The following is a 12,342-nucleotide window of genomic DNA, read 5'->3' on the forward strand; positions in this document are numbered from 1 at the left end:
ATAAGTACCCCAACCACCCCACCATTCATTGCATCCAAGTTTTCCACTTCCCAACTACTACAAGAGCTCTAGCATTCAATTCTAGACACAGCATAGAGATCAAATCCTCTCCACTTTCCACACAACGCCTTAGTGACTAGAGAGAGAGATTTGCTTGTGTTCTTTCGAGCTCTTGCGCTTGGATTGCTTTCTTCTTTCTTGATCCATTCTTTGCAATCAAACACACTTGTAATTGAGGCAAGAGACACCAATCTTGTGGTGGTCCTTGTGGGAACTTTGTGTTCCAAGTGGTTGAGAAAAGAAAGCTCACTCGATCCGTGGATCGTTTGAGAGAGGGAAGGGTTGAAAGAGACCCGGCCTTTGTGGCCTCCTCAACGGGGAGTAGGTTTGCAAGAACCGAACCTCGGTAAAACAAATCTCCGTGTCTTACTTGCTTATTTGCTTGGGATTTGTTTTGCGCCCTCTCTCGCGGACTCGTTTCTTTACTACTAACGCTAACCCCGGCTTGTAGTTGTGTTTATATTTGTAAATTTCAGTTTCGCCCTATTCACCCCCCCCCCCTCTAGGCGACTTTCACAGGTCTGTGGGCAAGATGGCCTCGGCCCCATAGACCAGAAAGAACGACGTGAAGCCCGTGGCTCGGCTCGGTGTTGTCCTCAGGCTCTAGACCACCGAGGGGAGTTCCTTCATCCATCGCTTGCCGAACTTGTTGAGGTCGTTGTAAATCCAAGGCTTGAGTCCTTGTAGAATCATGCCGTTGGCACGCTCTACTTGCCCATTCGTCATGGGATGAGCCACGGCGGCCCAGTCCACCCGGATGTGGTGATCCTCACAGAAGTCCAGGAACTTTCTGCCGGTGAACTGGGTGCCGTTGTCGGTGATGATGGAGTTCAGGACCCCGAAACGATGGATGATGTTGGTGAAGAACGCCACCGCCTGCTCGGACCTGATGCTGTTTAGGGGTCGGACCTCGATCCACTTGGAGAATTTGTCGATGGCGACCAAGAGGTGCGTGTAGCCCTCGGGTGCCTTCTGCAAGGGGCCGACGAGGTCTAGACCCCACACGGCAAAAGGCCAAGTGATGGGTATGGTCTGCAGAGCCTGAGCGAGCAGGTGGGTCTGTCTTGCGTAGAACTGACACCCTTCGTAGGTGCGGACAATTCTAGTGGCGTCGGCCACCGCCGTCGGCCAGTAGAAACCCTGCCGGAAAGCGTTTCCGACAAGGGCTCGAGGCGCTGCGTGATGGCCGCAAGCCCCCGAGTGTATCTCTCGTAGGAGTTCCTGACCTTCGGCGATGGAGATGCATCGCTGGAGGATGCCTGAGGGGCTGCGGTGGTAGAGCTCCTTCCCATCTCCCAGCAAGACGAACGACTTGGCGCGCCGCGCCAACCGCTGAGCTTCGGCTCGTTCGAGAGGTAGCTCTCCTCGGTGGAGATATTGCAGGTACGGGGTCTACCAGTTTTGATTAGGCGTGACCCCGCTTCGCTCCTCCTCGACGTGCAGTGCCTCACCCTCGGGGGCCGAGGGTACCTCGGGCTGAACCGATGGTACCTCGGGCCGAGCAGAGGGTGCCTCGGGCCGAGGCGAGGGTACCTCGGACTGAGCCGAGGGTACCTCGGGCTCGGGCGTGTCGTCGATCTTGACGGAGGGTTGATGCAGGTCTCGGGAGAAGACGTCCGGGGGAACCGTTGTTCGCCCCGAGGCTATTTTAACCAGCTCGTCCGCAGTCTCGTTGTAGCGCCGGGCGATGTGGTTGAGCTCGAGCCCGTAGAACTTGTCTTCCAGACGCCGAACCTCATCGCAATAGGCCTCCATCTTCGGGTCGCGGCAGTGGGAGTTCTTCATGACTTGGTCGATGACGAGTTGCGAGTCACCGCGAGCGTCGAGGCGTCGGACCCCTAGCTCGATGGCGATCCGCAACCCGTTGACCAGAGCCTCATACTCGGCCACATTGTTGGACGCCGGGAAATGGAGGCGTAGCACATAGCGTAGGTGCTTCCCGAGGGGCGAGATGAAGAGTAGGCCTGCGCCGGCTCCTGTCTTCATCAGCGACCCGTCGAAGAACATGGTCCAGAGCTCCGGCTGGATCGGAGTTGTTGGGAGCTGGGTGTCGACCCATTCAGCCACGAAGTCCGCCAAGGCATGGGACTTGATGGCCTTCCGAGGGGCGAACGAGATTGTTTCGCCCATGATTTCCACCGCCCACTTTGCAATCCTACCCGAGGCCTCTCGGCACTGGATGATCTCCCCCAGGGGGAAGGATGACATCACAGTTACCGGATGAGACTCGAAGTAGTGTCGCAGCTTCCGCCGCGTCAGGATCACCGCGTACAGCAGCTTCTGAACTTGTGGGTAGCGGATCTTGGTTTCGGACAGTACCTCGCTGATGAAGTAGACTGGCCTCTGAACGGGCAATGCATGCCCCTCTTCTTGCCTCTCGACCACAATCGCGGCGCTAACCACCTGAGTGGTCGCGGCGACGTAGATCAAGAGGGCTTCTCCGGCAGCTGGGGCACCAAGATAGGCGCATTCGTGAGGAGCGCCTTCAGGTTCCCGAGGGCTTCCTCGGCCTCAGGGGTCCAAGTGAAGCACTCGGCCTTCCTTAAGAGGCGGTACAGAGGCAGACCTCTTTCGCCGAGGCGTGAGATGAAGCGGCTCAGAGCCGCGAGACATCCCATGACCCTCTGTACGCCCTTCAAGTCCTTGATGGGTCCCATGCTGCTGATGGCTGCGATCTTCTCCGGGTTGGCTTCGATGCCCCACTCAGAGACGATGAACCCCAAGAGCATGCCTCGGGGTACCCCGAAGACACACTTTTCGGGATTGAGCTTCACGCCTTTCGCCTTGAGACATCGGAATGTCACTTCAAGGTCGGAAAGGAGGTCGGAGGCTTTCCTCGTCTTGACTATGATGTCATCAACGTAGGCCTCGACCGTCCGGCCAATGTGTTCGCTGAACACATGGTTCATGCACCGCTGGTACGTCGCACCCGCATTCCTCAAGCCGAACGACATGGTGACATAGCAGTACATGCCGAAGGGTGTGATGAAAGAAGTCGCGAGCTGGTCGGACTCTTTCATCTTGATTTGGTGATACCCAGAGTAGGCATCGAGGAAAGACAGGGTTTCGCATCCAGCAGTGGAATCCACGATTTGATCGATGCGAGGCAGAGGGTAGGGAACCTTCGGACATGCTCTGTTTAGACCAGTGTAGTCTACACACATCCGCCATTTCCCTCCTTTCTTTCTCACAAGCACAGGGTTGGCTAGCCATTCGGGATGGAATACCTCTTTGATGAACCCTGCCGCCATTAGCTTGTGGATCTCCTCGTCTATGGCTCTGCGCTTTTCTTCGTCGAATCGGCGCAGAGGCTGCTTGACGGGTCGGGCTCCGGCTCGGATATCCAGCGAGTGCTCGGCGACATCCCTCGGTATGCCGGGCATGTCCGAGGGACTCCACGCGAAAACGTCGGCGTTTGCGTGGAGAAAGTCGACGAGCACTGCTTCCTATTTGGGATCGAGCTCGGAGCCGATCCGGATCTGCTTGGAGGCGTCGCTGCTGGGGTCGAGGGGGACAGACTTAACCGTCTCCGCTGGCTCGAAGTTGCCGGCATGACGCTTCACGTCTGGCACCTCCTTAGAGAGGCTCTCCAGGTCGGCGATGAGGGCCTCGGACTCGGCGAGGGCCTCGGCGTACTCCACGCACTCCACGTCGCATTCGAACGCGTGTTTGTACGTGGGGCCGACGGTGATGACCCCGTTGGGGCCCGGCATCTTGAGCTTGAGGTAGGTGTAGTTGGGGACGGCCATGAACTTTGCGTAGCATGGCCTTCCCAGTACCGCGTGGTAGGTTCCTCGGAACCCGACCACCTCGAACGTCAGGGTCTCCCTTCAAAGTTGGAGGGTGTTCCGAAGTAGACGGGAAGGTCGAGTTGTCCGAGGGGCTGGACGCGCTTCCCGGGGATGATCCCGTGGAAAGGCGCAGCGCCTGCCCCGGACCGAGGACAGATCGACACGCGGGAGCCTGAGGGTCTCGGCGTAGATGATGTTGAGGCTGCTGCCTCCGTCCATGAGGACCTTGGTGAGCCTGACGTCGCCGATGACGGGGTCGACGACGAGCGGGTATTTCCTCGGGCTCGGCACATGGTCGGGGTGGTTGGCTTGGTCGAAGGTGATGGGCTTGTCGGACCAGTCTAGGTAGACTGGCGCCGCCACCTTCACCGAACAGACCTCCCGGCGCTCTTGCTTGCGGTGCCGAGCCGAGGCGTTCGCCGCTTGCCCACCGTAGATCATGAAGCAGTCACGGACCTCAGGGAACTCTCCTGCCTGATGATCTTCCTTCTTGTCTTCGTCGCGGGCCCTGCCACCCTCCTCGGGTGGCCCGACCCTATGGAAGTGGCGCCGAAGCATGACACACTCCTCAAGGGTGTGCTTGACGGGCCCCTGGTGATAGGGGCACGGCTTCTTGAGCATCTTGTCGAAGAGGTTGGCACCTCCGGGGGGTTTCCGAGGGTTCTTGTACTCGGCGGCGGCGACAAGGTCCGCGTCGGCGGCGTCGCGTTTCGCTTGCGACTTCTTCTTGCCCTTCTTCTTGGCGCCGCGCTGAGTTGACGCCTCGGGGGCATCTTCCGGTGGGCGGCCCTAGGGCTGCTTGTCCTTCCGGAAGATAGCCTCGACCGCTTCTTGTCCAGAGGCGAACTTGGTGGCGATGTCCATCAGCTCGCTCGCCCTGGTGGGGGTCTTGCGACCCAGCTTGCTCACCAGGTCGCGGCAGGTGGTGCCGGCGAGGAACGCGCCGATGACATCCGAGTCGGTGATGTTGGGCAGCTCGGTGCGTTGCTTCGAGAATCGCCGGATGTAGTCCCGGAGAGACTCTCCTGGCTGCTGTCGGCAGCTTCGGAGGTCCTAGGAATTCCCAGGGCGCACATACGTGCCCTGGAAATTGCCGGTGAAGGCTTGGACCAGGTCGTCCCAGTTGGAGATCTGCCCCGGAGGCAGGTGCTCCAACCAGGCGCGAGCGGTGTCGGAGAGGAACAGGGGGAGGTTGCGGATGATGAGGTTGTCATCGTCCGTTCCACCCAGTTGGCAGGCCAGCCGGTAGTCCGCGAGCCACAGCTCCGGTCTCGTCTCCCCTGAGTACTTTGTGATGGTAGTCGGGGGTCGGAACCGGGTCGGGAACGGCGCCCGTCGTACGGCCCGGCTGAAAGCCTGTGGACCGGGTGGTTCGGGCGAGGGACTCCGATCCTCCCCACTGTCGTAGCGTCCCCCACGCCTGGGGTGGTAGCCTCGGCGCACCCTCTCGTCGAGGTGGGCCCGACGGTCGCGGTGATGGTGCTCGTTGCCGAGGCGACCCGGGGCCGCAGGCGCTGTGTTGCGCGTGCGCCCGGTGTAGACCGAGGCTTCCCGCATGAATCGGGAAGTCGCGGCGTGATGTTCCGAGGGGTACCCCTGTGTTCGGGAGGCGGAGCTCTCGGCCCGTCGGACCGCGGCGTCCTCCAGGAGATTCTTGAGCTCTCCTTGGATTCGTCGTCCATCGGTGGTTGATGGCTCCGGCATCGCGCGGAGGAGCATTGCTGCTGCAGCCAGGTTCTGGCCGACCCCACTGGATGCGGGTGGCGGCCTGACCCTGACATCGTCGGCGATGCGGTGCTGGAAGCCCTGGGGTAGATGACGCATTTCTCCGGCCAGAGGTTGGCCCGCCCATGCCTGCCCGACGTCCCGGCGGATTGGCTCAAGCACTCCTGCTCCCTCGTCGAGCCCGACCTGCACCCCGCGGATTTGCTCGAGCTGTGGGTCATGGCCCCCCGCCTGAACGGGGACCACAGCTAGCTCCCGTGGGATGTCAACGCGAGGCACCGGCCTAGGGAGATCACCGTCCCCCAGCATGCCGAGATGGTTGCCTTCGGAGGGACCCCCTAGATCGACGTGGAAACATTCGCGGCTTGGGCCGTAGTCCTCGTCGCCGAGGCTGCGGCTACCGTCGGAACAGTCGGAAAGGCAGTAGTCGCATGCGGTCATGAAGTCCCACATGGCACTGGGGTCGCCAAGTCCAGAGAAAACCCAACAGAAGTCGGGCTCGTCGTCTTCCTCGGACCCAGAGGGCCCGTAGATCGAGACGTCCGTCAGCCGGTCCCAAGGTGACCGCATACGAAACCCCAGAGGGTTCGGACTCGCCTCTACGAGAGCGTCCGCCAAAGCGAAGCCGCTAGGCGGGTCGAGGCTGAATCCGAAAGGCATGAGATGGGAATCGGTCGGTACCTCTTGGTCGACGGGCGGTGATGAAGTCACGTCGGGGACTGACTGCACCGTCGTCTCAGGTACGAGGGTGACGTCCATCAAGCCTTTCGCGAGCGTGCTGGCGTCGTCCGTTTGCTCGAGATTGGCGTGTTGCGGGGAGACGACGCTCGTCTTCGTCTCGAACGCGAGGTCGATGCCCGACTCGCCCCCCGTTGGGGTGCTGGCGCCGTCGACTCGCTCGACAGCCGACGAGGCGCTGCCTCCTGCTTGGCCTTGGTTGCCCCGCCCCCTCCTCCATCGGTGGGGGAGAGGACGGGGTGAGCTCGAAGGTTGTTCTTCCACCACGCGGGGAAGACGTCGTCGATTCCGCCGCCGGTGGGTGGGTTGTCGGCCTCCATTGTCGCTGTCGCACGGCGGTGGAAGGAGTATCATGTCGTAGCTGCCGTCGAGGGACATGAACTCAAGACTCCCAAAACGGAGCACCGTCCCGGGCCAGAGAGGTTGCTGGAGACTGCCCATCTGGAGCTTGACGAGAAGCTGTTCGTCAACACGCAGCAGGCCCCTACCTGGCGCGCCAACTGTCGGCGTTTCGAGACCGGGGGGTCCCTGGGCCGACGAGTGAATGTCGCCGCGTGCCCCAGCCCAGATGGGTCGGCGCGAGGCCGAGCGCGAAGGGGGGAAGTGAGGCGGCCGGAGATGGGCGTGAGAGAGGTGGAAATCCCGCGGCCTTCGTGTTCGTCCCGCGCCCAGGTCGGGTGCGCTTGCAGTAGGGGGTTACAAGCGTCCACGCGGGAGAGGGAGCGAGCGGCCTCACGCGAGCGCCTGTCTCGTCCTCGTCCCCGCGCGGCCAACCCTCTGTAAGAGGGCCCTGGTCCTTCCTTTTATAGGCGTAAGGGGAGGATCCAGGTGTACAATGGGAGGTGTAGCAGAGTGCTACGTGTCTAGCGGAGGAGAGCTAGTGCCCTAAGTACACGCCGTCGTGGCAGCCGGAGAGGTTTTGGCACCCAGTTGGTGTGATGTCGTGGCCGTCGGAGGAGCGCTGGAGCCTGGTGGAAGGACAGCTGTCGGGGCTGTCGAGTCCTTGCTGACGTCCTCTTGCTTCCGTAAGGGGGCCGAGAGCCGTCGTCGTCAGGGAGCGTGCGGGGCGCCATCATTGCCTATCTGGCGGAGCGAGCCAGATGGGACGCCGGTCTTGTTCCCCGTAGCCTGAGTCAGCTTGGGGTAGGGTAATGATGGCGCCTCCCGTTGACGTGGCCGGCTCGCGCCCTAGGTTGGGCGATGTGGAGGCTCCTCCGAGGTCGAGGTCGAGTCTGTCTTCCGTGGCCGTGGTCGAGTCCGAGCCCCTGGGTCAGGCGAGGCAGAGACCGTCGGCTGAGGCCAGGGCTGAGTCCGAGCCCTGGGGTCGGGCGGAGCGAAGTTCGCCGTCTTCCGGGGCTTAGCCCGAGTACGAGCCCTGGGTCGGGCGGAGCGGAGTTCGCCGTCTTCAGGGGCTTAGCCCGAGTCCGAGCCCTGGGTCGGGCGAAGCGGAGCTTCCTATGGTGCCTGCGGCCGGGCCTGACTGCCTGTCAGCCTCACTCTGTCCAGTGGCACCACAGTCGGAGCGGCGCAGGCGGCGTTGTCTTTCTGTCAGGCCGGTCAGTGGAGCGGCGAAGTGACTGCGGTCACTTCGGCTCTGTCGACTGAAGGGCGCGCGTCAATATAAAGGTGTCAGGCCACCTTTGCATTAAATGCTCCTGCGATTTGGTCGGTCGGTGCGGCGATTTGGTCAGAGTTGCTTCTTGGCGAAGACAGGGCCTCGGGCGAGCCGGAATTATGTTCGCCGCTGGAGGGGGGCCTCGGGCAAGACGGAGATTCTCCGGGGTCGGCTGCCCTTGTCCGAGGCTAGGCTCGGGCGAGGCGTGATCGAGTCCCTCGAATGGACCGATCCCTGACATAATCGCACCCATCAGGCCTTTGCAGCTTTGTGCTGATGGGGGTTACCAGCTGAGAATTAGGAGCCTTGAGGGTACCCCTAATTATGGTCCCCGACAGATGTGTTGGTGTGTGTTGTTTGTTGCTCAGACGTTAGACTCAGAATGAGTCAGAGGCCACAACAAAACGATTTTTTGGCGCGGGGGACTGTACGTTGGGGCAGAACGAGTCAGAGGCAGAACAGGTCAAAGGCAGAATAAAACTCAAACAAACTCTTCTCCCTCTTAAGAGAAAAGAAAAAAAAAGCTACTTAAAGAGCTCGTTTGGTAGAGCTCCGCTCCATGATTCTCTAGCTACAAGAGCTGATTCTTTAATAGAGTGATTCTAAGCCACTTTCTAGTACAATGTAGAGACTAGATTCAATCTACTCACACTATGAAATAGTTCAGATTTTTATCGTTTGGCTCGCAAGCAAGTGATGTGAGACCTCTGTCAAACGCCCCCAAACTTCTAACTAGACTTTTAGGGTTTACAAGTAGCTTCAGCAAATAGCGACACCCAGGAAGAGGAAGAGCAACAAACTTGGAGCTAGTTTAGTAGACGGAGAAATAGAAGAGATCTATGGGAGAGTGATCGTCTCGCTATTTAATTTTAAATATTGAGGGGCCTCTATAATCCCTCTATTTCACTCTCCATCAATCCGGCCCTTGGCAAGACATAAATCACGGTCCGGCACTCCTGCGTCCTTTTCTCCAGGAAGGACAGTACAGGCCCACAAACGGCAGTCGGCACTTTTCCACACGGGGCGTCCCCGACCATTGTGCCACACTGCCACCGAAAGTGTTCGGAGTTGCCAAGAAAAGCTCCAGACGCGGATGGCCGTCGTCGATGCTGACCACGGGCGCCCAGGCCAGCTCCGGCGTCGACGTCAGCACTTGGGACGTCGTAGCATTTAACATTCATTTTTTGACAAGAAAAGTTTCCAATCGATTTTGCATAAACTTGCACTGGGATCGGGATCCGGGTGTCCACGAAAGTGCATGAGTGACACCGGGCCAGCCAGATACAATAATTTTGAGTTTTATATATAACTAACCAAATATAATCTCAAATAAAATCATCGTCCAAGATAAGTTGACGTGGGATCAGATGGACAGTGAATCGCCAGGACAAGGCAAAGTGACAGACCCCACCGTCGCGGTCCTCAGCTACTAGTTTCTGGGAATGTACCACGACGCCACGACGCGATCCCGACGCGGTTGCCGGCCCTCCACGCGGCGCGGCTCATGCTTAAATCACCGCAGCTTTCCACTGACGTGCTCGTCGTCGGAGCTTAACTTTAATTTCCAAGAAAACATGCCACAGTACCCGGAGCTCGTTCTCGATGACCTGCCAGCCGCTCCTCCTCCTCCCCCCGCCGGAATGGTCACCACGGCGAGGGACGCCTACTTCCTCTGGGAGCTGCGCAAGTACGTGCTGCTGCAGGCCACGCTCGCGGCCAGCGTCACCTACTCGGCGGGGCTGAGCCCGCCGGGCGGGGTCTGGCCTGACAACAACGACAGCACCAGCAGCGCCAACCCACGCCTCGCCGGCGACCCGGTGCTCCAGGTCACCTACGCCCGCCGCTACGGGGTCTTCTTCTACTCCAACGCCACCGCCTTCGTGGCCTCCGTCGTCACGATCAACCTCCTCCTCATGCAGTCCCTCAGCCGCCACCGCGGGTGGCTCCGAGCGCTGCAGGCCGTCATGATCCTCAACCAGCTCGGCCTCATGGCCGCCTACGCCGCGGGCAGCTGCAGGGAGCTGGCCATGTCCGCGTACGTCGTCGCCCTCGTGGCCATGGTCGCCTTGTACGTCTGCGCCCACGTCCTGCTCTTCGCGCTGTGCGCCCTGAGGAGGCGCGGCGCCGTCGCGGCGGACGACGCGGCGGCGCCGGCGCAGGCGCCGCCGGATGAAGAGCCTGGGGCCGTGGAGCGCTCGCGCAAGTACCTGCTCATCTTCGCGACCCTCGTCGCGACGGTGACGTACCAGGCCGGGCTGAGCACGCCGGGCGGGTTCCTGTCCAACAGCCAGGACGACGGCGACCACCTCGCCGTCGCCGGGGACCCAGTGCTCCCGGGCCGCTTCATGGGGTTCTTCTACTTCAACACCACGGCGTTCGTGGCGTCTCTGGTGGTCATCATGCTGCTCATGAGCCGGACCGTGACCCGCCACGGGCTCCGCTCCTGCGCTCTCTGGGTGTGTACCGGCGCGGCCCTCGTCGGGCTCGTCGGCGCCTTCGCCGTGGGGAGCAGCAGAAGCTTGAAGACGTCCGTCTACGTCGTCGCGCTGGTTGTCGCCGTTCTGTCATACATCGGCCTCCAGGTTCTGGTGTTCTTCTGCAAGCCTGTGGAGACCTGGGTGCACAACGTCCAAGGCACGCTGCAAAGGTACCTGAAACTGGAGTCGTCATCATCACAGGACCCCCGGGCCCGGCTTCGTGCAGTGCAGGAAACCGCCGAGGCCGACCAGCTTCTCCGCAAGTCTCGCATGTACCTGCTTCTGCTCGGGATCCTTGCGGCGAGCGTCACGTACCAAGCCGGGCTCAACCCGCCGGGCGGCTTCTGGCAAGCAAGGGCCGCCGACGGTGTGCACCACTACCTGCCCGGCGACCCAGTGCTTCACAACACCTACCCCGGGAGATACCTCGCCTTCTTCTACTGCAACGCCACGGCGTTCGTCGCGTCCTTGGTCATACTCATCCTGCTGCTAAGCAACGTGTTCAGCACCCAAGGGATCAAGTACTGCGCGCTGCAGGTCGCCATGATCATGGACCTCCTCGGGCTCATCGGCGCCTACGCCGCCGGAAGCTGCAGGCAAGTGTCCAAATCCGTCTACGTCTCGGTGCTCGTCATTCCAGTCTTCCTCTACGTCGGCGTCCATGTCATGGTCTTCATGCTCCAAGTCTTCCCAAACATCGGGACGTGGAGGAGAACCGTGAGGGACAGGCTGGAGGAAGCTGTACCCAGATGCCTCAAGAAGCTGTTCGAGCTGCCGCCGGAGGAAGACGACGAGGACATGAGGTGGAAACTGGAGAAGAGGCGCAAGCTCCTGCTCCTGCTTGCCATCCTCGCAGCCAGCCTCACCTACCAGGCAGGCTTGAACCCACCGGGCGGCTTCTGGCAAGAGAACAGCACAGGCCACGTCGTCGGCAACCCTGTGCTCAACGACAACTACCGCCGCCGCTACATGGCTTTCTTCTACTGCAACGCGACGGCCTTCGTCTCGTCGCTGGCCATCATCATGCTGCTGGTGAACAGGAAGCTCTCGGCGAGAGGAATACAGTCGCACGCGCTCGGCGTGTGCGTGGTCCTCGACCTGGCCGGCCTCATGGGCGCGTTCGCCGCCGGGAGCTCCAGGAAGGTGTCCACGTCCATCTACGTCCTCGTCCTGGTCGTCGCGGTTCTACTCTGCATCACGCTCCAGGTCGTTCTGGTCGTGTCGGAGTCGGTCCAGCGTCTCCTGCAGAGACTCCTGTCCGTCTTCGACGTGACGGAGGGAGACGCTGGCTTCGTACTGCCGCATGTAGCTGCAGCTGCCAGCAATGGCGAGCCGCGAGATCCCTGGTACGAAAAGAAGCCCAAATACCTGCTGCTCCTCGCAGCGCTCGCAGCAGCCGTCACCTACCAAGCCGCCATGAACCCGCCCGGTGGCCTCTGGGACGACGGCCATTCCGGCCACGTAGCCGGCGACCCGGTCCTCCGGAGCAGCCACCCGAGCCGTTACAGGGCTTTCTTCTACTGCAACGCGACTTCCTTCATGGCGTCCCTCGTGATCATGGTCCTGCTCCTGATGAAGCGAGTGTGCAGAGCAAAGCAGGCCATCTTGGCCCTGCACGCCGCCATGATCCTGACCCTGTTCGGCCTCATGGGCGCGTACGCCGCCGGGAGCTGCAGGAGAGTGAGGACCTCCGCTTACATCCTGGCACTAGTGATAGGGGTTTCTGTGTACATCGTTGTCCTCGTCGTCGTGTCCATAGGAGTCGCGAAGCGGCTGAAAGGAGTGGTGGATGAGCTAGCCGAACGAGTGGTCTGGTGCTTCTCTGCAGAAGACCTGTAAAACCTGGCGACATTAGGCTACATAGTGTAAAATATGGGATGCACAACTGTAAATGACATTGAAGCTCTCGAGCAATACAATTATAGATGACTAATAA

General features: G+C 60.7%; 1 protein-coding gene across 1 annotated transcript; it reads left to right on the forward strand.

The window, feature by feature from the left end:
• The first annotated feature begins 9,303 nt into the window (after positions 1-9,303).
• LOC103654335 (Embryogenesis transmembrane protein-like) lies at positions 9,304-12,342 on the forward strand. Its single transcript, XM_008681175.3, has one exon. The coding sequence runs from the start codon at positions 9,372-9,374 to the stop codon at positions 12,243-12,245; it is 2,874 nt and encodes a 957-aa protein (XP_008679397.2). The 5' UTR covers positions 9,304-9,371; the 3' UTR covers positions 12,246-12,342.

Source organism: Zea mays, chromosome 4 (genome assembly GCF_902167145.1).
Source record: "Zea mays cultivar B73 chromosome 4, Zm-B73-REFERENCE-NAM-5.0, whole genome shotgun sequence".
NCBI classification, from domain to species: Eukaryota; Viridiplantae; Streptophyta; class Magnoliopsida; order Poales; family Poaceae; genus Zea; species Zea mays.